Source organism: Cyanistes caeruleus, chromosome 7 (genome assembly GCF_971803275.1).
Source record: "Cyanistes caeruleus chromosome 7, bCyaCae1.hap1.1, whole genome shotgun sequence".
NCBI classification, from domain to species: Eukaryota; Metazoa; Chordata; class Aves; order Passeriformes; family Paridae; genus Cyanistes; species Cyanistes caeruleus.
In genome coordinates, this window is record NC_141707.1 from 26,969,614 (window position 1) to 26,995,080 (window position 25,467).

The 25,467-nt window shown below is 50.2% G+C and overlaps 1 protein-coding gene across 1 annotated transcript; it reads left to right on the forward strand.

Annotated features, from left to right (window-relative positions):
- The first annotated feature begins 735 nt into the window (after nucleotides 1–735).
- IGFBP5 (insulin like growth factor binding protein 5) lies at nucleotides 736–24,785 on the forward strand. Its single transcript, XM_086896659.1, has 4 exons — nucleotides 736–2,305; nucleotides 19,588–19,814; nucleotides 19,981–20,100; nucleotides 20,485–24,785. The coding sequence occupies exons 1-4, from the start codon at nucleotides 1,975–1,977 to the stop codon at nucleotides 20,614–20,616; spliced, it is 810 nt and encodes a 269-aa protein (XP_086752785.1). The 5' UTR covers nucleotides 736–1,974; the 3' UTR covers nucleotides 20,617–24,785.
- The last annotated feature ends 682 nt before the right edge of the window (nucleotides 24,786–25,467 follow it).

Consider the following 25,467-nt stretch of genomic DNA (forward strand, 5'->3'; position numbering starts at 1 on the left):
AAGCGCTTTAATTTTTGCTCTTTTTTTTTTTTTTTTTCTTTCTTCTCCCTCCCCATTTTGTGCGGGGCAAGAGGCAGAAGAATGAGCTAAAACGTGCAAATTTGACTTCGCATGGCAAAATTCCCCTTCTTTTCTGGCATGCCCTAAGCTACAGCGAACTTTTCCAAAGAGGAATCTAACACAGTCCTTACAGGCAGCCCAGCCCTCCCCCTGCTCACTGTCCGGCCGTGTTAACCCTTGCTGTTTAGGGGTGTCAGGAGTGCACCCCGGCACAAGGCAAAGAATCACTGCGGTTTTAAACCTCGCCCAGGGGCAGAGGGACAGGAGAGGAGGGCAGGGCACCCTGCACACACACAAAGGCCCCTTCCCGGGCCCGGGCGGGCGACAGTAGCTCGCTGGCAGGCAGCCAGCCATCCCCCGCTGCGCTCACCTTTGGAGCGCACGGGTGCCAGGGCTCGCAGCCCGCCCGCTGCCCGGGCACCACACGGGGGTCCGCACCCACAGCACACACCCTCAGCTCAGGCCCTGCTCACTCAATCTCCCCGCTTCCTCCCCAAACTCACAGCCCTGACCTCTCCCATCCAGACTCCCCGCAGCCCAGGCTGCCCTGCAACACCACGACAACCACTTTGCTGCTTTTTTTTTTTTTTTTTTTTTCTTCCTTAAACCGTGAGGATCTGAACTTCCCCCCCCACACACACACACCCCCCTCCGGTCCTCGGCTTCCCCTTCCCCCTCCTCCTCCCCTTGTCTCTCCTCATAATATTATCCTTGATCACTGCCCGGGGTTTGAAGCCCAGAAGTCAGGAGCTGCGCACCCCACCCCCACGGCCCGAGCGCGCACTGATAGGGCCCTCGCTGCTGGCACCTAGTCAAGCTGAGGTGTCATTGGGATCTCAAATTGCAGCGAGGGGCTGGCAGGCAGCCAGAGGCAGTCTATTTAAAAGACAGCCTGTTCTGCAGTATTCAGTCTCTTTAGAAACTTCTCCAGGGGAAAAGTGTTGGGAGATCTACAAAGTGGATTTTTTTTTTTCCTCTCTTTTTCCCTTCCCCCTGATTTTTTACCGCTCCTCTGCCGACTTTGCAACAAAACACTCCAACTTTGCAGAAAACTTTTTTTTTTTTTTTTTTACTCTTTTGGTCTTATTTTTTTTTTTTTTTTCTTTGCAAATCTTGGAAGAGGAAAGCGGGAGAGTTGAACAGAGCCGATCGAAACACAACTTTGCTTCATACCAAGCTTCCCAGCAGCTCGCTGCGTCGGGAGAGACTTTTCCTCCTGCAGAAGAAGAGGGAGGAGAGGGGAGCTTTTGCATCCCCTCTTCCTTCTCCTGCGTTTTCTTTTTTTTTTTTTTTTTTCTTCTCCTCTTGACTGCTTTGATGCATTATTAGCAGGACACTGGTTTTCAAGGAACTTTGCTCCCTTCCCAACCTGCCTCCTCCCAGCCCTTTGGGAAGAGAGAGAGAGTGTGTGTGTGCCTGAGTGAGTGCGCGAAATTGCCGTCCCACCTCCCCAAACACCCCTGCTCCCCCACGCCTCCCCCTGCAACCTGTAGGCTCTGCAACCCCTGCAGGCTTAGCTCCCTTTCCCCCCCTCCTTCCCTCCCTCTTTTTTGCGCTCCCGCGGATCGCGGTGCGAATTCCCCCTTCCGAGGCGAGAAAAAGCTGAAAGGAGAAACAGGGGGGGAAAAAACCAAAAAAAGACAAAAAGAGGAAATCTAGACATCGCCCCTCTCCCAACGCCAAAAGAAAAGCAGGGAGGGTCTCTCACCCCGAGAATAACCCCCAGAGTGGGGCGCCTGCAAACAGGGGCTGCACTTTCGAATTTTATTTTTTTTTAGTTCTTTAATTTTTTTCTTTTCCTTTTTTTTTCTCTTTTTTTTTTTTTTTTTTTGACCCCCGAAGGGGCAAGCGGAAAGCCAGCGCCGCCCGCTGCCGGCAGCCCCCCGCGCCCCGTCCCGCAGCATCCCCGCCGCGATGCTGCTGCGGCTCCTGGTGCTGCTGGGCGCCTGCCCGGGGCTGTCGCGGTGCCTGGGCTCCTTCGTGCAGTGCGAGCCCTGCGATGCCAAGGCGCTGTCGCTCTGCCCGCCGCCGCCGCTGGGCTGCGAGCTGGTGAAGGAGCCGGGCTGCGGCTGCTGCCTCACCTGCGCCCTGCCCGCCGGGCAGCCCTGCGGCGTCTACACCGAGCGCTGCGCCCGCGGGCTGCGCTGCCTCCCGCGCCAGGGCGAGGAGAAGCCGCTGCACGCCCTGCTCCACGGCACCGCCGTCTGCCTCAGCGAGAAGAGCTACCGCGAGCAAGCCAAGGCCGGTGAGTGACCCCGATCCTCCATCCGCAGCTCTCCCGGATGCTTAACCGCCTTGCCGGCTCTTTTTCCATCTTTCCTCCTGCTTTTTCCACCCAACCGCCAGCTCCCGGCTGCGTTTTCCCTCGTTCCGGGTGCTCTTCCATGACCCTCCGCTTGCTTTTCCGTCTTTCCGGCTCCCTTTCCATCTTTCCGCTTGCTTTTCTGCTCCCTCCCACTGGCTGCTCTTCCCTGCCCTTGCCGCTGCTTTCCCATCCCGCCGGCTGCTTTTCCATCTTCCCAGGTGCTGTTCCATGCCCCCACTTGCTTTGCCGCCTTCCCGTCTACTTTTTCATCTTTCCGCCCGGTTTTCCATACTCCCCCCTCCCCCCCTGCTCCCGCCGTATGCTTTTTCGCCTTCCCGGCTCCTCCATTCCCCTGCACCACCACCAGCTGCTTTTCCAGCTTTGTGGCTACTTTTCTGTCTTTCTGCCTGACTTTTCTCTTTCTCTCACACAATTACACACTCTGCCTGCTGTTCCATCTTTCTAGCTATTTTCCCATTCTCTCTTCTCCCCACCCCCTCCACAAGCAACTTTTCCAAGCCCCCGGTTGCTTTTCCATCTTCTCTGTCTGCTTCTGCACCACCACCACCACCACTTCCCTAGCTGCTTTCACCCCCCTATTGCTTTTCCACCTTTCCAGCTACTTTCACATCTTTCTAGCTGTTCTTACACCCACACCCACAGTTGCTTTTCCATCTTTGTGGGTACTTTTCCATCCCCCTAACTGTTCTTCCATGCCCCCAGCAACTTTCTCCCATCCTTCTTTCCTTCTGTGCTCTGGTCAAACCTCCTGTTGCATCATCTCACTGCCTCCCCCTACCCTGCCTTCCATCATCGCCTCTCGATTGTCCCATCTCCAGTGAAAGGGTTTTCTTTCCCCACTTCCCAGATGCACCCTTTTAGTCACAACTGCATCCCAGTCCTTCCTCGATTGCATCCTTTACATCTTTTCTGCATCCCTGTCTTCAACCCTCTCCCTGACAACTTCCTATCACCATATCCCCCACCTTGCTCTGGGGCCTGAGCTGATCTCTGCAGATTGAAGTACAGAGGAGAGCAGGGCATCTCCTTAAAACCAGCATCCCCATTCCCAAAGTCCTCAGCCACCCCCAGGTTTGTTGCTCTGCCTCACACTTTCTCCTTGGAATCACTACAGCCTGCTTTTTCTGTCTGCCAGCTGCTGGACATCTTTGTTGGGTGTTGGGCTTTAGCTCGGGGAGATGAAGAGAGCAGGTGCATTAGAGACAGGTTATTTGTTTGCAAAAAATAATGGTGGTGTGGCTAATAATGGGCAAGAACAGGTTAAAAGCAAGCATGAAGGCAAACACAGCAGCACCAGTACAAGGCCAAGCTTTTGAAATGTTTGCACCTTGCACGTGATTAAAGCATGAAAGAAAGCACTCCTTCATTTTGACAGTCATTTCACTCCCATTTCTGGATCCTGTAGCTCATGTGAGGACAGATTCCCTATGTTCCTCCAAATACATCTGTATTTCTGCCACACTGTGAAGGGGAGGTAAGGAGGGTGTCTGTACGTCTGGGGGAGCCACTTGGCAAAAAAAAAACCAAAAAACCAGAAACCCTCACTTTCTTTGGTCCATGAAACAGTCATTTCTAGTTGTTAGCGGGCGTCTGCTTATACCCTTGCAATGGGAATCCGTTTCTCCTTTCTAGCACCTAATAAATCCTGATGCTTTTATTATTTTTCCCCTTTGCTGCTTGCAGGCAGTGGTTGCGTTGCTACGCACCATCCTTCAGAGCAAAACCGAATTCTGTGTGTAATAACTTCCCTGTTCCCTCGAATGACATCAGATGTCCAAACTCCCTTTAATTAGCTAGAAACAGCAGAGCTGAGCTTGGTTTTCTGAAGGGCAGCTGTAAAGGATGAGGGTTGGGAGCCGATCTGCACAGGGAGCAGAGGTGAGGCCGGGAGCCAGGTTCCTGCCGTGGAGCCCAGGAAGCTGGGCAGTAACCACTGTCAGCAGAGATAGGCAAAGTATCCCGGAGCTCGTCATCCTGCTGTTTATTTACTCTGCACGTGTGTGTGCGTGGCCAGGGGCAGGCAGTGTGGTCGGGAATGCAAAGCCATGCAGCTGAAACCCAGCAGGAGAGCAGGGCCATCCCTGCGCCTGAGCTGAGGGTGCCCCATACAGACACCTGAAAAAGCTTTGGCGCTTGGCTCCCAGCATGAATATCCTTCCGTTTCACCTGCCTGGCACTTCCCAAGGAAACTGATCCTTCAGCAGCAGCAGGTGCTTTGTGTGAAAACTTTAGCTAGGTCCCTTGTCATTCCACTGCTGCTGATTTTCTTGGGATGGGGAACGCCTGTTGAATGAACAAGGAAAGGGACAGGAAAGCGGTGGCAGGTTTGTCGTGCAAACCGACCCCCTGGCACTACCTGCACTTCCAGCTTGGACTCCCCAAGTGCTGCAGGGGCCTCTTTTCAACAGGTTTTGTTCGCAGACAGCAGATGAGCCTGGATTGGAAAGGCTGCTGCAAGAAGCCACAGGAGACCAGCAGGCTCCTCTTGAGATTTATGCAATTGCAAAAAATAAATAAAAAATAAATCAGGAATTCCTGAGGATGGGAGAGGGGGGGGAAAAAAGTCACTTGGCATTTGACTGGTAGCGTGTGAGAACAAAGTATATTTTCATAGGCATGTTCCTAAGCAACAGGGCAAGAAAAGAAATGAAGTTTGACTTGAACTTTCTGGCCTCTGCCAGTTTGGCCAGCAGTACAGGGACCGTGCACTGGGGAAGCTGGCCTGGCCCTCCCATTTATCAATGACCAAAATTGGCCCTGAGCTGCAAACCGCTGAGAAAAAATCAGCACTTGGCAAAATAAACTATGTGACAGTGGTGAGGACTAGATCAAACTGCATTTCTATCTATTTCTGCCCTTATGCTGGCCAAGTTTAAAACTGCAGATGCTTTCCTCCTTATGGACAAGGTAGAAATGCATTGAGCAGCACTGCAAGAGCCAGAGTCTGGGCGGCCAGGCTTAGCTCTCCTGTAGAGCAGATATCTTGCCCAGGGGCAAGATACTCCAGGTACCATACCTCAGTTTCCTCACATGTATGCTGGTCACAGTGGTACTGAGGAATGCTAGAGGTAATGAGCAGAATGTCCTCCTGGTATGTTCAGAGGTCTGAAATGCATTTTTAAAGAGCCCTAGTAGGACTTGTTTTAAGTAGATGGGTATGTAGGTACTGACAGGATGGTCCCTGTAGTCCTTCCTCCTACAACAGTCAGACACCGTCCTTTACTGAAAGCCAAACATCACGTCTACAATTGACTCTTCCTGGTAAAAAAACATGAATGAGCTTCATTTATGGCACAGGCTGCAGGATTCTGGGTTTTCTCTGTTTTGTTTAGGTTTCCTTTGAAATATACCCCGTCTTTCCATTTTTCTCCCCTGTGCTCCTGCCAGACTTCCTCCTGCTGAGACAGCAAGGTCAGGCTGAGCACCAGGGAGTGGAGGGTACAGATTGGAGCCTGCTGCCCTAAAAAGGCTCATGGAAAAACAAAGGTTGTCAAATATTTCCTTCTCTCTCATTCCTGCTCTCTTTCTAGAAAGCGAGCAAGACTTGGCAAGTTTCCTCATGAAACCGTGAGCCAACGATAACCAGGAGGGGAAAGGGCGGGAGGAGGGTGTGCAGAATTAGCCCTAAGAAAACCATCTTTGCTGTGTCAGCAGAAAGGTGGAGGAGGTGGAGGAGTGCTGCCGAGCCCAAATTTTCTGTAGCTTGTGTTTGGTGCTGTCCTTTATTGCTCCCCAACATATTTCCCCCCACCCCATTCCCCCTTCCTGTACTCGCCTGCTCTACATTTGGGGATGCTGGGTTTCAGGGGTGAGCAAAGGGAATGTGGCGAGGCAGGTGGGCAGCTCCATGCCGAGGTCCGGGGTGAGGGTTAGGGCAGGGGTCATGGGAGCAGGTCGCTCGGGGTGCGCTGGCTTGTGCACATGTCACTCTGGGAGGGACACTCGGCTGCTGCGAGCGGCAGGTCCATTGTGCAAAGCAGCTCCGAGCTGTCAAGGTGAAAGCTAGTATCAACAGGCCTGCAAAACCTCAGACACAAAACAGGAAAATCTCCATTTTTCTTTTGATCTGGAGTTTCAATAACAATATACTTTAAAAAAAAAAAAAGAAAAAAGAAGAAAAAAAAAGCGAATGAAATATCCATCAGGTGCCAGCAAGAGAGCTGGGTTTCTGCGGTGTGTGTGTGTGTGTACGGGGGAGGAAGGGATGGGGTGGTTCAAACAAAAAAGGAGGGGCCTTGGCTGGAAGGACTTTTCGGCAGCCTGGTTTCTAAGGAAGGAGGGAGAATATTAAGTAGTTGATCCAAATGAAATTCCTGCCGAGTGCCAGCAGAGTTCACCGGAGAAAAGACGCGGCTCTGTGCGTGCGTGCGTGCATGAGTGATGGAGCTGGCCCCGAGCATCCACGCGGCCCTGGACCCGCGCCAGGTCAGTGCAGGGAGCCCTCCACAGCTTGCACCACCACAGCGGAGAGCAGGGACTGCACTCAGACAGGAGCCTCTGCAAACTTGAGGGATGCTGGAGGAGGCCATTGTGCCTCCTTGTGTCATACTTAAGCAGCAGCATCCTGAGCCCAGATGATCGTCGCTGCTTTGGCACGTCAGTGACATGAGCACAGTCATGTGCGACTGGGAACGTTTTCTTCACTGCGACGTGTCTCCTCAGGCTTGACAAAAAAGGGGTAGGAAAGACGGGGTACCTTCTGTGTCAGCTTCAGGACATCCCGCAGTGTCTTGTGCGGCTTGGCTGGCCACACGTGTCGGGGCAGGGGGCCGAGCAGAGGCGGCAGCCGCGCACGGAGCGCGGTGCTCTGCCTCCTCCTAACGACCGCAGCCGGCAGCTCTGCTCCAGCCGCACATGCAGGAGCTGCTACAGCAGCAGCAGCAGCGCTTCCCAAAACTCCCGATGCAAACTGAAAATCCTGGGAGCAGCCTGGGAAGGCTGGTGGAACCTCAGCCACTCCGGAGCTTGCCGTGCTCCTCTCAGCTGGGTGAGCTGCTAAGAATAGTTGTAGCTCGTTTCTCTGTGCTAACTCACAGGGCAGACAAAAGTGAACGTGGCACAACAAATCCTGCCCCCTCCCTTTTGTTTTTCTCTTTAAACCCAAGCACTTAGTAGTGCAAATTCAAGGCCAGATGTAAGTGGACGATTTGGCTGGAACACACCTGCCCCTCGATGTGGGATGCAGAACAGCAGGATTAATATGCACAGGGAAGATATGTGTGTGAGCATATGCACACATGTACCCGTGTTCACACGCCCACACACGCCTGCATAAACATTCAATGTGTGCAAGCACACGCACGGAGCATTCTTGTCTCTGGAGGCAGAATGGTTTCTAGGCAGTGCACACAAACCTCTCCTAGATGCAGAGGTTCTGGTCATGACTGGCACATCGCATTTTGCCATGAAGATCAGATACTGGCGTACAGATCAGCCTACCCTGTCCTCCCACTGGGAGCTCAGAAATGAGATGCACCAGGTGAGCATATCTAATAATGGGAGGTGAGGAAGGAGATAGATGCAAGATCTATCCTCCTCTCAGCCAGCTGTGTGGATCCAAACTCACCCCCTGTGTTTGGAGGTGGCTTGTGTATTCAGGCTAGACTAAGATAATATGCTGAGAGATTTCTTGAGGGCAAATTTTCCCATGTCAAACAAGCAAATTCTCCACAGTGAAGGTGTGAAGTTGTGACTTGCAAAGGAGAGCCAATCCACCTGCCAGGGCAGTGGTATCTGGTGTCGTAGGTGGAAGGAGATGGTGCCAGGGGCACTGAGGTGTCTGGGATCCTGCAAGCTTCTCCATGCCCAGGCAGCAGCAGCTGGCCTCCAGGAAGATGTGAAAGAAGAACTGAATTGGGAAAACATGGCCCTTTGCTGAAATGTGGCAGCTGAGGGTAGGAAAAACAGCCTCTAGCACTGAGCAGAGGAAGCTACAGGACCCAAAGACATGATGCATGCAGAGGCCAGAGATGATCCAGAGGTCATCTTTGGCCAGTGTGAATTCACTGGCAACCAGCCTGATAACCACTTAGTCATTTATAAGGAGTTTTTTTACAGGGAAGAAGTTGATATTATCTGTTTATCATCAGGACAGGAATAGCCAGAAAGTATGAGGAGGCTCTGCTGGTGAGAAGGAGAGGGATGTCTGCCCCCTCCCATGCTGGAATCCCCTAAGACCTGGGTCCAGTGAGTGTGAGCCTCCATACTGGGTCTCCCCAGGGCGATACATGGGGCCAAGGACATGGAGTGGGGCAGCAGTTGTGCCAGCACTCCTGGATCCTGGGGCTGCCTATTTAAGATCACTGGGCACAGTTCATGATTCATGCCTCAGGTCATCCTGGAAGGGTTCCGTCATAACTGGTGACATGCCCCATCCCCTGACCACTCAATTCCCACAAGACACTATGTTCCTTCAGCTGTGTAGCCAAGGCAACTCTGAGCAAGATGTTGCTTTTGAGGTGACTCTCTGATGCTAGTGATATGCGGGAACCCTTTAGTGTTCTTGTCAGTGCACTGCGTGAAGTTAATACCAGCAGAAACCAGCATAATGTGTTTGCAGAAATTTGGGACTCTCGGTGATTTGATGTGAGCAAATTTGCTCTCAAGGAAATTTCTCATTTCTCAGCATATTTTGGTAAGTCATCTGTCTATGATGTTTCCAGGACAAGTGTGAGAGAGAGACTCCAGTCAACAGATTAAATTTTGAGGAGGCATGTTAAATTTATGCGTGTGAAGTCAGTAGGCATTTATTGTGTGCATGTGGACCAGGCCTTGCTCTCACTATTGCTCTTATTCTCCAGACCCCTCTGACATTGACATCATTTTTCATTGCAACTCCACCCCAGTGGTGCTGTCTCTTCCATGCAGAATGTGGGAATGGGGGGTCGATATCTCCCACAGCAAACTGGCACACTGTTCCCTGTGAGCCTGGCAGGCCTTGATCCTGCAGGATGCTGAGCACCTTTCCTCCAGAGCCAGACAAGCAAACGTTTTCGGGCACCTCTCCTCTCAGTGGGAACCAGCTGCCTCAGTCCTCGAAGGACTGTGGGGCTAAAGCAAAGGCTGTTGGCTCTGGTAGAGTTGGAGAGCTCTTTGCAGCTTTGAGCCTCGAGGGCTGTTGTTGCTGTTCGGTTTGTTTGCTTGTTGGATGGACACAGCTGGCTTGATGATGGAGATAATTGTTGATGAAGATGACTTGTCTGGTTGCTATTTAAGGACAAGTAAATAATTCTAACAGATACTTAGGGAAATCATTGCCTGGCTAAACAGAAGAAGGAATGTTTCTTAAAGGTAACTAACTTTAGGGGCAAAGTTGGCCAATCTTGATAATTCTTTTCTGTAGATAAACAGTAGAAATATTTTATTTTTTCTAATACAGATGGGATTCATCAGAGGACAATAAAATCAACAGAGCCATTTATTATTCATGCTTAAGAAATCAGATGTTATGTGTTAGACTAATGATGAAAATCTGTAATTAAATAAGCCAGTGAAAACTATGAAACCTGGATTTCACTTGTTAATTTGAAGGAGATGCTGGAAAAGAAGAAAAGTTTTACCAGGAAGAATTGCATGTCTTACACCTGGCCAGCAGTCAATTATGCTGCTGCCACAGTTACATATATGTCTTAAGATATTTTATCTAAATACAAAGTGACACATAGTCGTTGTTCGTATTTGTGCGTCCTTCCTTCCTGATGAAATTGTAGATGTGGGTGAAATTTTACTGCATCATTTCATAACCATTTCAGTAGCCAGTTACTTGGTTTTGTATAAGCAGCAGTGGCCTGAGGTTGCAGGAGAAACAAAAAAGTGCAGCAGGGTTTTAGCATTCCAAAAAGGCTCCAGACCTGTGGCAAGGAGTCATTAGTTATCTTTTTATGGAATTTCAGATCCCAAAATGGAGGTCTATACCTTTTTGTCTGTCAAGAGACCCATGGGGATTTTTAAACATTCAAAAGCATCTTTGCATTGTGTTGGACCAAAATAAATTGCTAACGTATGCAGTGGTACAGGGTGGAAAATTGTTAGGAGGGGCAAGAATCATCCATTAGGATCAAGCTTGAGAAAATTTCTCTGTATCAATATTGTCCAAGTGTGAATGTCAGGCTTCTGGTACTTTTTTGTGGTACTACTTAGGTGGACTGAGACACTACATAACATCCGTCTGGGCCTGCTGCAGACATAAGGTTTATGAGAGAAGGAGCCATTAAGAAAGGAGTCCTGAGGGCAGAAGTTGGAAATTTCATCCCTCAGAGGTGGTAATAGTCAGGATGGACAGTACATGTGATGATGTGTCATCTGGTGCTGACACAGGGATGAGCAATGGATGTTCTTAAACAGCTTTTCCATCTGGTTTAAGGCAAAACTGTGAAAGTGAGGCTGAAGGCCTAGAAGTTAATCCAGGCTAGGCTGGAGTTTGCAATCACAGCTGCACACCTGAAAGACTTTTGGTGTTGTAACAGTTCTTGTCCAACACCTGACTGAGGTGCATCTCCACCTTGATGGGCCTTTTCCTCTCCCTTTGTGGTGAGCAAGTGGTTTGGCTTTCTTGGCCCTTCCAGTTCCTGACTGCTGTTGAAGTCAACAGAGACTCTCCATAACCATCTGTGGGGACAGATTTTGGAATGGAGACCACTAGCTTCTGACAGGAGCAGCGTGTCCTGGATTCAGTTCCAGTAGAACACTTGTTAAAACTTCTGCTCAACATGAAAAAAAATGAGATCCAAAACCCTTTCTAAAAGGCAAAAGCCACCTTCACCTGTAAACAGGCCTGAGAGCTTAGATAACCTGTAGTGACTGCATTTTTGGTAGGACAGCCTTTTCTCATGATCCTATCCTTTAATACAGGATTTTCTTCTTAATTTCATGCTGTTCCTAAGGTAAAAAGCTACAATATCCACACTGACATCCCAGCTCTTGATAGCCACCAGCAGCACTCTTTTGGTTATGGGTCATCTTCTAAGGCCTTCTTAGCACCTGACTCTACTATGATTTGTATTACTTGGGTTTCAGAAACCAAAATAGCATCAGCATCCTGGCAGCACCTGTTTTTAAATCCAGGTTTCTTGATGTTTCATGTATATTGATACCACTCTTCACCTGAGTTTTAAAGACAAGTCCCACAAAGTCCACAAAGGCAAATTACTACTTCTCCCTAGTTACACTTCCTCCACTGCTGATGTTGAGCTGCCTGCATCCAGAAAGTCCCCCTGCCTGCTTCTTTTTCATGCAATAACGGCAGTTGATGGACACTTTCAGGGTTCCAACCCATTACACCTCCTTCATTTCTGCAGGCACAGGAAGATTTTTTCCAAGTCATCTCTGGTGGCCAGATGATAAAAAAACCTTTTGTTTTCATTCAGAAAACCTTAAAGCATGTGTATTCTCATATTTTTGTCACAAATAAGCCCCATGGAAAAACTGCTGATAAACAATCCAGTGATGCCTTTCAGGAGCTGATCCCGATTTTCCTCACCCTTACTGTCAGTTAGGCAGACTGACATACAGTTTTCTCTGAGTTTTCCTTTTTTAATTTTTTCTGCTTTTGGTTTCTTGGCAGCTTGGTATGGGTTTTGCCTCCTTTATTGCAACCAATGAAATCTGCCACTAGGGTGGATTTATTGGAAAAGATGCAAGACTTAAGAAAAGCTGAATTACTTCATCCTTTCCAGGAAGGAAGAATATGTCTTGGTCACTCTAATATTGAAAGATGATTTATTTGGATTTCTGTGGGTCATAATTCAGCTCTCAGCTTCTTCTGCAGTTTCAGCATATGGAATGGGGAACATCTGCAGTCTCCAGATGATGTGAAGGAAATATGTTTTATCTCCCTATCATCAGCGCATCAGCAACAGGAGCTTCTTGATATAAATCTAGTCCTGCAATACTTCCTTCCCCTCCACTTGGAAGATAACTTTGTTCAGGAAATGTCAGGCTGATATATGCAGCTATCTAGCAACAGAGTTCCTGCAGTTTTGCAAGATGGTGCACATCAGCATCATTTAATTGAAATGGATGGACGTTTGCTGATCATCTTACCAGAGGGTGAAACTCTGGGAAGTTTCCCAGTTCTTTTAGTGGTTAGACATTTTGGGTTCTCTCTTGGACAGAATCATTGTCATGAGAATCCAGAGGCTATGCTGCCTGTTGACTGTCACCTGGTCTTGGTGTGTCTTGTATGTGCATTGCAAACTCCCACACCTGCATGGAGAACTGATTGTAAACAGATTTGGGAGGTCCTTGGAAAAAGACAAAGACAATACCTCCTATTCAGCCACAGTCTTTATTTTTACATCTCAAGGCAGCACCAGTCTAGCCCACCAGCTGGTGCCCAAGCTTGGCTCTTCCAGCACAGCATGGGTGCTTGGAGACTGCTGAACTGACAACTAGCAGTGTGTAGGAAAGGAGCTCCTATAATGAAGCTCCCCATATCCAAACCTGCTTTTCTCCTGCTCTACAGAGTTGCTCTGCAACAGTAAGGAAGGGCAACTCAGGGAAGTACCATCTGGCACATAGCAACACAGATCCTTCCTTAGGCTCCCAGTTCCCATAGCTGTACTGCTCCCACCTCCATAGCATTTGCTGGCACTGCAAAGTCGTGCTGACCCAGAGATTGACTCCTGCAGATAGGTCCTGCACTTCCAGACCAAAACATGAGCTGGTTCCCTTGAGAGCTCCTTTCCCACATGCTGAGCTGCATTTCTACCCCATCCAGCTCTGTATGAGGACACAGAGGTCATCAGGATGATGATCTCCCTTTCCCATGAATCCTGTGTGAACCTGGGGGCAGCACAAGCACCTGATAATCATGCTCTGCAGGTGAGCCCTGGCTGATACAGCAGAATCTGCATCTGCAGATTTCTGCTGAGGAGACATTAATCACCAGAGAAAGAGCTGGTCTCCCAGGCTAGTTCAGCAGAGCCCAAATAATAATTTAAAAATAGAAATTAAAAAAAAGCCACATAATAGCACATCCCTCTGCCATCAGTGCCTGTTATCTGAGGCCCTTCAGGTATTCCTGAACTGTTCCCAAGCATCCTCCTGGGTCTTAGCTTAATAAAATGGAGATAAGTCCTAGCCTTCCATGCCAACTCTGGATGCTTTTCCATCTCTTTTCTGAGCTTGGCCTTACTGATCCATATCCCTCCCTTAAAAGGTGTCTCAGTGGAACAAGGGAGTGAGGTCTCACCAACTTCCAGCATGTTGTCACAGGGGTGTGAGATACTGGAATACCCTGGAGCCCCTCTTCCAAAAGCTTGTGTAGCTTTTGAGCCATGGACTGATGGGATTCTGATCATCTACCTTTGATAGGTGAGTGGGTGTGGTGGAGCAGAGTGGGTGTTTTTGAGAGCACTTCACCACAGTGCTTTGACTGCTGAAGACTTCCTTCCATACTCTGCAAATCACAAAAGTTTTTTGCTGCCTTTGGCAGCTGTTGAGGTTCCTAATCCCAAGGAAGGAAAAAAATAGGGTCTGTGTTTTCTCACTACTGCTTCTGTGTCTGCAAAACAGCTTGGCCCATGGGAACTACATCACAGGCTGCAAGGGGACCAAGACTGCTGAGGTGGTGGGAGTTACCTTTCTTTACTTCAGACCTTTGGGGGCCTAAATGTGATCATTGAAGTAACAGGAGAGGTGACTGGACCTTCGTTCCACCCTAAAATCATCACCCAAGCCAAATGATGGGGCTAGTCACAATTTGGAGGGCGCAGCATCTCTGCAATGACTTACACATGGAGTTTGGCCATCCAGAACACTTCAGTGTTAGCATTTGGGTGTTAGGTGACATAGATTTGTTTTAAGCGTCTGTTGCACGTTGCTGAGACTTGTGGGAGGTGGTGTGGCAGTCCCAGCAGGGCTGCTGTTACTCTCTTCTTGGTGTGTGGTGTCTCCTCTGAGCCTCTCATCACCTGCAAGCATTACCAGCATGCTCCCTCACCAGTCCCTACCAGATAGACTTCACTGGCCTGATGCCAAGACCCCACCAAAGCACAAAAGTTCATTCAAAGTCCAAGGCACACTGCAGCTGGCTCTCCGGCAGACAACACCCTGGGCTAGTGGAGGGACTGGCTGGAGCCTCCATCTTCAGCCCTGGCTGCTCCACCTCCAGTGGATGCCAGATGGCCTCGGGCTGGGCGGCTGCCTGAGCTCACTGCCTGACCTCACCAGGGCGGTGGTCTCAGCAGTGACCCCAGCCCAGGCACAGCGCCTGGGCCGCTCCACTGACCACCCCAGCAGAGATGGGGGCCGGTCACCACTGCGCTGGGGGCTGTGCCTGGGACAGGAATGTAAGCGAGCTGTTCTTCATTAAGCGGGTGAAAGCTCCTGGGCTTCTGCCTGAGCTGAGTCTGGTGGCCTCCAGGGAGCTCAGGAATGCTTTTGCTCAGTTGTACTCTCCAGCTGCCAAAGGGTGCGAGATGAGATGACTCTCCTCTGTTTGCATCCCTTCCCTGCCTGCATTATCCCTTCCCTGCCTGCATCTTGAGCATGCAAACACAGTAGCTGTCTCTGTGTGCTGACAAGGAGGGAGGAATTTTTATTTTTCCATCATGGCCACAGGTGCAAGTCCAGGTCAGGGAGGAATTTGTTTGCCCATACCAGGAAGTTTTGGTGTAGGTCTCCTCCTCTAGAGTGGCAACAAATGGGAAGGGCAGCTGGGGAAAATACTCAGCCAGGTACGTAAGAACAGGATTCCTGCTTAAGCCCCATATGCAATGAGCACCTCTGAACAGAGATGGTTGAGTTTGGGAAAGAGGACTGGGCAAATTCTCAGTGTCCATGAGTGACATTTGTGTTGTTCCTGTGCTAGAGGTTTTACTGAGATCCCCATTAAATCTTTCTCCAACACCTTCCTGCTTAAGTGGTATATAATGTTAGTGCCTATGCTGTAAATAATAATGATCATGATGATAATAATCAAAAGGGCTGTTTATCAGGGTTGTGCTGTGGTTGTGCATGTACTTCTTAGGTGCATGTGGCTTTTGGTGTTGGTGTTGAACAGGACAGCAAGTCCTCTAGCAGTGGGCTGTGGCTGTAACAAGCACGGTTCATTAGGAGCAGCGGTCAATAGATCCTTTCTGCCAGAAACCAGTGAAAATGTGTTACAAAAATTCAAGCCTCCCAGCCATTTGGAAAAAGTTTCATGCTTCACTCTGTAATGTCAGCAGGCAGGGATGCAGTGTTCCCACACACTCCACTCCCCCTTGCAAGTGCACCCACCACCATATAGGGACCTCCCCATGGGTCCAAAGCATCTGAAGCCCAGGAGCACTAGGCTGGGTTTTGATGCAGGGCAGGATGACGTGTAGTCTGCTCTGAGTGGTACCTCTTAAGGACAGCAGGCAGCCAACAGGAGCAAATTGTGGTTTTCCAGAAACAGTGTCTGGTATTTTGCTACTCCCTTTCCCTTCTGCAGGGAATGGCTGGAAATGGTTCCTGTTAGGGAGCTTCCTCTGGCTAGCCTGGAGTGGGGAGAAGACACTATGCCTCAGCACAGGGCATAGGACAGCCCATGCTCTGCTGTGGGTATTTTTTGCCTCCCAGGGCTTATGGATTAAGACATCAACAGTACAGTCCTTTTGGCCTGGCCTGGATCAAAAGGCTTTCCAGATGCTTGCCCCTCTTTCCCTGAGAAACAGTGGATCAGACTAGACAGGAAGCCATGGGGTGGCTCTGAGTTGAGCTCAGTCTCCTGCCTTGGCTGTAGGGTCAACATCCCTTTGAAGTGGCTACAGCCCATGTGCCACCTTCAAGCTAGCCAGGCATCCTCAGCTTGACTAGCAGTATCATTCTTTTGTGTCATTTCTCTGTGCCAGTAAGCTTGGGACCTGTACTGGGAGGTGATCTTCTCCTGAGCTGTGAGAAGGAAGAGAGCTGTGCAAGTCACCCACCTTCTGCTTCCCACTGTCCCTCATCTAGGGAGACCATGAGTAGGGCCTTTCTGCCCATGCCCTAAGCCCACAGGGATGCAGCGTGCTTTGCTCATGCCTTGTGCCCCTAGAGAGGCAGCTCTGCCTCTGCAGGTGGCCACCAGGCATGTGGGAGTAAGTGGGAAGGGGCTGTGTGGCAGGCCAGAACCTGACTGTGAGGGAGGAGGAACTCCAGCCTGAACTCCTTCCAGAGTCTTCAACACAAGTAGGGCTTATTTGGGGAAACACAGCATTGCTCCTTGCCAGCATCTCCTCAGTCAGGGAGGCACAGCAGTGCCAAATGCTGCGTGCCATGAGCCAGCCTGAGGTTATGAGAGGTTAATGAATGAGCTGGTGGGTGAGAATGGGAAGGAAGGTGCAGGAGCTCAGGAGATGCTGATGTGGGTGTCTGGTCTGGTGGCAGTGGGCAGCTGCAGGTTGAGGTGGATGGGCCAGCCAGGAAGAGAAGGGAAGGGCTGCATGAGTGCTGCATGCCCCAGCTCTGCCTTTCACTCTCCTCTTGGCACTGGGAAGGCCCCTTACCAGCTGCCCAGAGCTTGTCAAGAGTTTCTGTCAGAGACCTCTGCCCTTCAGTTTGTCAAAATTGGCTTGTTAGAAGAGGTTGCATCAGCCTTGTTGTTGAAGGAAACTCGGCTATAAAAAACCTAAGAGGATAGAGGAAAGTGATCCCTTCAAGGCATCCATGGAGTTATCACTGGGATATAAAGACCCAAATAAGATACCATTGCTGAGTCACAGATGAAGGAGTCCCATCACTTCTATCCTTTGTAGTATGACATCCCAAGCATATGTTCCTGCTTGAGGGGGAACGCATGAATGCCAGGGGGACTGAAGGGGGTCAGTTCCAGGTGCTTTTTCAGCCATGCAGAAAGTACCGGACTCGGGTTGGGATCTGGGCAGCTTTTAGTGCACATCAGTTGTCCGCAAGAGCACAGGCTCCCATCTATCCTTGCTGAAAGGGCTCTCTGCATTAGTCCCCAGGTCACTCTGGCTTGCTGGTAGCTTACAGGGAGAAGAGGGATAAGGTGCTTGCAAAAGGGTAAAGGTGCTGAGAATGTGAACAGTCTAAGCTGCTGCAAACACCCATTGCATGGTGAGTCTTGGGGACTGGACACCTTGTACTGTTTTTCTGACTGAATCCTCACTGCCTTGTATCCTTTATTTGTTATTTGTTTTTATTAGGATTGCGCTAAGAAGCTGTGCCTCACTTATTTGTTAATGCAGAGGTAATGAGCTGTGCCCCTCCTGTATTACTGGGGGGTTGCCAGCACCGATGTGAAACTTCCCTCCCCTTATTACTCTGTGGCAGCCCAGGGAGATACTCAAGCAGCGCCTTATCCAGCCCTGGAGATGGGTGCCAGAAGGGATTCCTGGGACAGAACACAGCGTGTTTCACGGCCACAAGAACAGCGTAGTCACTGCAGATGCCTCTGTTCTTCTTTCGGACCTTGAGTTTCCAGAGTATCTTTTGAGGCAAAGGATGCACTTCAACTGCACTTCATATTGTTTCATTCTCTGGGAAGTAATTCCCAGCTTACTCAATTTCTTCTCTATCCCCTGTCTGTCATCCTCTTAGAGTAGAGGAGCTCTGATCTGTGCAAGCAGTTGAGTCTTCCAGCAAGGAATAAAACCCCAAGCATATGAGCATCAATGGGGCAAAAATGATCCTGTCCTGGGGAGCCACATGAGTCCGGAGGATGGTGCAGGGGGTTGTTTATGTTGCTCTTGGCAGTTAGGAGGGTATAGAGCTTAGGATACTGATCCAGTGCTGTTCTTCTGGAAACAGAAAAAGCAGAGGGCCACTTTAATAAATAAGTGGCTATGGGGAACTTTAAATTTTTTGCTGGGAGAGTGCAAGGTCACTTTTGGTTGTCCTGGGCACCCAGTGACCAGCCTACCTCCTCAGTCACCTCCAAACCCCCCCAACTGAGGTGTGTGACAGTCTGGCACTGCCATCTGCCACTGAGCATCTTGTCTGTCCCCCCCGCTGGGCATCCTCAGGTATCCCTGGGCAGCAGTGGCATCATCTTCACCTTTCTCCCTCCTGGTGCTGCATCTGGGCTCCAGGAAGCAGCTGGTCTACAGAAAGAATCCTGTTTGCCTTGTTGGGGGCGTATATCTGCTTTTATTTTAATCCTGAGCCTTTTTCCCTTCTGTAGGAGGGGATGAGCTGGGTTCACTGGCATAGAAATTGCAGAAGATGCTGTTCAGGAACAGATTTCAGCTACTCTGATGCTTTCCTTCTGCTGCAGTGAGTTTCCTCATGGTCACTTGCTGGTCCCAGCACAGACTTGTCATCAGTGCCGGATGGCTGGAGACCCAGGGGTTAGGAGACTGGAAATCTCAGGAGCTTTAAACTGTATTCATATTTAGTCGAGAAACAACCCTTTTTCACTCTGGTGGTTGTACTAAATGTCACAAGTCATCTAAGTTTAGACTGTTACCACCTTGCTCCTATATATAACTGCTCAGGGCTCCTGACTTCATCCTGCCATCCAGCAGAGGTCATGCTGGGAGGTCTGCAGGAAGATGGGTACCCTAAGATGGACAGAACCTAAACATGGTCCCCGTTTGCTGTCAGTACCATCAGTGGCAGTTAGGCAGCATTACTTGGCAGTGTTACTCTTGGCTTTGCTGGCTGCCTGGTGTGTGCCAGCAGAGGGGAGCTGGTTTGATCCTATGAGTGGGGCTGCAAGCTGAGGACTCCAAAGATCCCAGCACTTGTCAGACACATCTTTGGTATCACTGCTGAAGTGCCTGCCCAGCCACATGGTGGCTGTGCTGTGTGATTTACCTTGGCTTTGAAATTGTCTCATTTTCAAGCATTCCTGGCTTGTGTTCTCAAGGCAGGGTGAAGTATGAATTCGTCACTTAATCCTCTCAACATGCATAAAACTGGGGCTTCTCTGCCTCATTTATGTGTCATCTGGCCCTTCCTGGAGATAGGATTACCCTCACACTGGTCTTTTTCCACAAAAACAATGATGGCCCTTGTATGTAGAAGTGCATCCTAGACCTCTGTCTTCTCCATGCTCTCTAGACACCTTCCTGTCCCGAGCTCAGAGGTCACAAAAATACCTTGTGAAGTTCCACACAGTGGGATAAAACCAGGGATGTAGGCAGCAGCTGGGAAAGGGATTCCTTTGGTTATTTGTTTCATCCTGTCTGGTGCAAAGATCTCCTCTGGGGTTGGGAAAGAGGCTCTCTGTGCAGAAGCAAGCCCCACTCATCTCATGTAGACATGACAGTTTGGTACCCCTTCCATTGCAGAACGGGAGTCCCGGGAGCATGAGGAGCCAACCACATCGGAAATGACAGAGGAGACCTACCCGCCCAAGGCCTACCGGCCCAAGCATGGGCGCCTCTCTGAGCTCAAGGCTGAAGCCCTGAAGAAGGACCGCCGGAAGAAATTGACCCTTGCCAAGTTCGTGGGCATGGCTGAGAACACGGCTCACCCTCGTGTGGTCATTCCCGAGCTCCGGCAGGAGTTTGAGCTGGTGGGTGCCTTCACCTTCCGCTCCATGAGGCTCCCATGGGAAGGTGATAGTGGGAGGGCTTTTACTGCTGGGAAATGGGTACTCATAGCGGGGGACCTGGGGTCTTTTGCAGCTGGAAGGCTCTGTCAGGTGTTCCCCTTCTCACATTTGATCTCCCTCTGTGCAGGGCCCATGCCGCAGGCACATGGAGGCGTCCCTGCAGGAGCTGAAGAGTAGCCAGCGGATGGTCCCCCGTGCTGTCCACCTCCCCAACTGCGACCGCAAGGGCTTCTACAAGAGGAAGCAGGTAGGATGCTCCCCATCCAGGAAAGCTTTTCTCTGCTGCTGCTCCAAGTGGGAAGGATGGAGGTTTTTCCTTTGCTGGGTCAGATGGGGTGCTGCTGCAAGCATCCCCAGATACATTTGGTGGTGGGTGGCCTTGCTGATGGCTCCAAGTGCCCTCTGGCTTGAAGCAAGCACCCTGACGGAGCTGGTGAGCGAGGGGAAAAGGTCAGAGAACCCTGGGCTAGGGTAGAAACAGGGAGAAGGACATGCTGAAAACAGCAGGAGCTAGATCCTACCGTGGGGGAATTGCATCCCTGGTGTGAAAGGGGTGAGGCCTGATCCCCAGGGAGGGAGCCACAGCGTCTGGTGGCCAGCTACTGATCTCTGCCCTTGGGTGTCTCCCCAGTGCAAGCCCTCCCGGGGCCGGAAGCGTGGGTTGTGTTGGTGTGTGGACAAGTATGGCATGAAGCTGCCGGGGACTGACTTCCTGAGCGGAGACCTGCAGTGCCACGCGTTCGACAGCAGCAATGTGGAGTGAAGCCGCATCCCCTCCCTCCGCCCCATCACTATCTACCCAGACTCCCTTCCGCCCTCCCCTCCGCACCTCCCCACGCCCCGGGACTCCGATTCCTTTCATCTCATGTAAGACGAAAAAAGAAAGGAAAAGAAAAAAAGAGAAAGGAAGGAAAATTAAAAAAAAAACAGAAAGGAAAAGAAAGAAAGGCGAGAAGTAAGGAAAGGAAAAGTAAAAAGAGAGAAAAGAAAAAAGAGAAAAGGAAAAGAGAAAAAAAAAAAGAGAAGAAAAGAGAAAAGAAAGAAGAGAAAAGGAAAAAAGAGAAGAGAGAAAAATAAACGCTGAAGAAACTGAGGACTCGGAATCTACAACAGCCTTTTGACAACAAGGACTCAGCAAGGAAAGGATAGAGCCAGAGACAAATCAGCCATGGCCGCTCTGCCGTCCTGCACCTCTCCCCAACGCTGCCTACACCCCTCTGCCACAAGCAGAGGTCACCCTGATGCAGGAAGCTCTCCAAGTCGGTGATTTTCCAGTACGGGTTTTGGGCAGGTTCATTTTTATTTTTTTTAATTTTTTTTGTGTTAGCTAGTTGATTTCTGAAGGGTCTTGAGAGAAAATCTTGTGGCCACAAGCATTCCCCTTGCAGTCCTCCAGTGTGTCCTCCCCATGTTGCTGGGACTCACTTGAGTTGATTACCATCTCAAATGACTGCCCTCAATCCAGGCAGATTTCAGCAAGGGAGGAGACGTGGGACTGTTTGCTTTGTGTCTGGAGAGAAGATGGGGAGGGAAACACACAAATACCCCCGGAGAGTATCTGTGGACTTCAAAAAAAGTCATCACAAAAGGAAATACAGTATTCCCTGTCCAGTTCATCTTGATTGGAAGGTCAGAAATTTTCTTGGACAAACAGGATTCTGTTTGTGTGAAAGTGCTCATCACCTGCATGCACGTGTGTGTGCATTGATGTGGCTTTCCCTCTTCGAAGCACTTCACCTTGAAATCTGGAGGTTTCAATGTAATATGCAACTGGGGGATATGCTGCCCCTCACAAAAACAAATAACCTGCTGGATTTAGCACAGAAGCAGAGTTACAGAGGAGCATCAGTGCCTGTGGAATCAGGGCTCATCAACACTGAGGACTGCATCACTGTTCAGACTGAAGTATCCCTACATGGGGACAGGGGAATCAGGGCCAAAACTCTTCACCACCCTTTGCCACCACAAAGACGACCAACTATGGAGATTTGTTTTTTTGGTTTTTTTTGGTTTTTTTTTCACAGCCAAAAATGTGGTTTGCTCCAGGGGAAAAAAACCCCAAACCTCCACTTGTTTCATCGTGGTTTTTTGTTAAGGCTGGTTTATAGCTTTCCCCGTGGGTAGGGAAACACCAGTCTCCATCTTTTTGCATTGAGGATACTGCTCATGTTGCCACGGCTGATCCCCACCACACTGCAGTAAGATCCTGTGATGGGCCCTTGCCTTCAGCCTGGGACCCAGCTCCTTGCTGAGTGACAGCAACCACCGCACCATGGAGACCCACTGCCTTGGGCATGCTGGGACAGCCCTCGGCTGCCTTCCTGACTCATTTGTTGTTTTCAACGTTTGCATTTGATTTTGGGACTCTTGCCTCTTGTTTATCCATGACAAGGGTCTCCACGATTTTGGTGCTGGGAGGAGATCCTGCAGTGAACGGAAGGAAGGAAAGGGAACTGTGGGGTCTGGGTGCTATGGTGGGGAAACACCCATTGGGAACCACATCCTACTGCCACAGCTGGAGCTAACAGCCAGCACTGGCCAAAGGACACAGCTGATCTCAGGTGGAAGGTTCCTGAACTCCCAAATCCTTTTGAGCTTCCTGGACCTGGGCAGAGAAAAATGGAGGTCCACAGCACCACTGGGGCCCCACCAGAGGGGATGGGACAAGGGGGATTCAACACTAAGGGGTTCTGATGAAGGCTTCTTGCCATCACAGGTTGGGAGCCTTCATAGCCTCCCATAAGATGACATTACTCCCTTAAGCCCTGTGGGCCCCCCACCAGGACGTTACCCTGATGGAGGGCAGGACTGGACACCTGCAGTTATTTCCCTCCAAGTGACAGCTGGGGGCAACTTTTGCCTATGGACGTCCATGGAGACCCAGCAGAACACATTTCAGCCTGGGGACAAAGCACCTTCCCATGCTTTGGATGGAAGTGTGCCACCAAATGTAGATCTGCCCCCAAAAAAGCCTGTTGGAGTGGGGTAACTGTGTTGTTGGAGGGGAGCATGGTGGGGGCTGAGAGAGGGACCCTGGCTCTGCAGAGCTGATAGAGCAGGGTTGGTTTAACCAGAGTGGTGGGTTAATGCTGGGATGCAAGTCGAGTGAAGAATGGGGTGAAGACAGCAGGAGAAGGAAGAGCTTGTGCTAACCCCAAGGGCCATTTGACACCATTGTTGACACTGTCCTCTTGCTGATCCCTGTGCAAAACCTCCTGACTGTCATAGGCCAGTACCACCTTTCCCAGGACCCTTCCTTCCTTCTCTCTTCCCCTTCCTTGCTTTTTTTTTTTTGTTGTTTTGTTTTGTTTATTTGTTTTATTGTTTGATTTCCCAAAACTTGAAAGCCTTTGGCTGCAGAGAAAGGAGACATGCCTATGGGGCGGGATGGGAGAAGGCAGAGGGCAGCAGATCCCTAGAGACCTTGCCTTTTGGGGAGGATGCTTTTGCAGGGTGAGGGTTAGCTCACAGGGCCCCATGGTGGTGTCTCAATGAAGCCACCACAGACACCGGGAAGGGGACACAGAGCAATGCTCCGTCCTCTCCCTACAAAGCAAGTCTGCATGGCTCTGGGAGCCCAGAGTACCAAAATCCATCCCACATAGCTTCCCTCACACCTGCATACCCCATACTGGGATGGCATTGCCTGTCCTGTCCCCATGAACCTTGGGGGGGAGGATGATGGACATTTGGGTTGCACCACCCTCACCCCCCAGATCACCTTCCCAGGATGGGGCACCAAGTGACACCCCTCCCTTCCCTCCCAAGTTGCCCACTCCCTTAAGGATACCTGGCAGGACGAGGCTGTTTACAGGCTGCACTAATATTTAGGACTGGGGTTGGAGCCTGGGTTGTGCTGGGAATGAGAGTGACTTTAGGAGGGGCTTGGTCACCCTCGGGGTTGGCAGTGATGAGGTGCTCCCATTCTCAGCACCCAGCAGCACCCCTTTGCATTTAGGAGAGAACCAGAAGAGGCAGATTTGGAAGCTGGGGAGGGTTGAGGCACACCAGGAGATGCTGGCAATTCGTGCATCAGGGGTCGTGAGGCTCAGGGGTCTCTGCCTATGGTATTTGCATTGAGCCCACGTTGGTTTCTAGGATGTGAGCTGGGAAGGAGAGGACAAGGATGGCTCAGGACAGCCCTTCCACCATATCTGCCCGGGGAGCGGCGCTCAGTGGCTTGGGCTACCCCTTGTCTGTACTGCAGTGGACTTTGAAAACCACTAGTACAAGAGCATTTTGCACTATTTCTCCGCTCTCTCCCCCCTTCCCCTTTTTTCCACCTTCCCCATAAAATTCGTTGCTGTTGGTTTAGGTTTTTTTTTTTTCTGTTTTGTTTTGTTGTTGTTGTTGATTTTTTTCCCCCCAAATGGAGCATTATATATTTAAAGAACTGTCAGTTCACCTCGCTTCCAGACCGCTGTCCTGGCCCTGGCTAGGAGCCCTGCCTGCTGTGGCCCCCTCCCCAGCCCCACCAGCCACCGCCACTGCCATCGGGACAGACGTCGCCAAGCACGTTACCCACCATTGTAACACAGTTGTTAAAACACACCAGATTCCGAGTTTCCTGCCTGGTTTTTATCTTTAAGCAATACTCACTACACATTTTACGGTAGCTTTTTATAGCTTTACATACATACGGTAGCTCTGTTGTTTCGTTTTGGTTTTGTTCTTTTGTTTTGTTTTCCAGTAAACAAGAAATACTCATAATCTTACTGGTGGGAAAAAAAAAAAAGCAGTTTGTGAAAAACTGACAATGGAAGAAGAGCTTAATGCTCTGTTTAGCATTTTGTACTTAAAAAAAATCTCACATTTTATTAAAAAGTGAAGATTGCTGTATACTATTTATTCAACTTATAATTTATGTTACTCTTTGATCTTTGTCTTTTCTCATGACAAAGCATTTATTTAATAAAGTTATGCATTCAGTTAGCTCGTGCCTGACCCTCGTGGAGCATCTGTGTGCCAGGGCCTGCCAGTGAGCTGCTCCAGGCCCGAGCATCCCACGGCCGCCTGTGTTGGGTCCCTTGGGGGCTCAGCCAGCTCCACAAGGGTGCTCAGGGAGGTACAGGGCATGGGGTAAAATGGTGGCAATGCTTTTTAGGGGGGCTTTTGATACTAGAGCAATCTACTAGGTGACTGGTAAAAGTTGCAATCTTAATTTTACGGCTTCCTGAAAGCAGAGCTACAATTTGTTGGTTTTTTGGGTTTTTTTTAGAATTGTCTTTGTGTGGATGTGGCAGTGGGGCACAGCACACACGTTCAACCAGCTTACCAGGGTAAAGTACCTAGCAACCTGTGGCGTTAAGCCCCTAAATGCTATCTATCTCAAACTGAGCTCTACAGCTTGGGAGCAGACGTGCTATTTGAGTCTCAAACCTTTTGGGGCCGCTGGAATATTTGCCCCAGTGTCCGTAACATCCCTGGAGCTGCTCAGCCCAGCCAGGCCGTGGTCCTCAAACACTCTGTGGTAGCTCTCAGTGGCTCATCCCACTGCCCTCCCCGGTGCTGGATCTGAGCCTGCCCCACCGTCCAGGCAGCCATCACCCTTCATCCTCCCACTCGCCCCCGATCTCCCTCCTCCTGTGCCCCTCTTCCCCTCACTTCACCTGCC

Excerpts from the sequence above, each read along its gene's own strand:
- IGFBP5 (XM_086896659.1), top strand. The coding sequence starts at position 1,975 with ATGCTGCTGCGGCTCCTGGTGCTGCTGGGCGCCTGCCCGGGGCTGTCG. Across the intron at positions 2,306-19,587 it reads CCGCGAGCAAGCCAAGGCCG|AACGGGAGTCCCGGGAGCAT; the intron begins GTGAGTGACCCC and ends CTTCCATTGCAG. Across the intron at positions 19,815-19,980 it reads TCCGGCAGGAGTTTGAGCTG|GGCCCATGCCGCAGGCACAT; the intron begins GTGGGTGCCTTC and ends CCCTCTGTGCAG.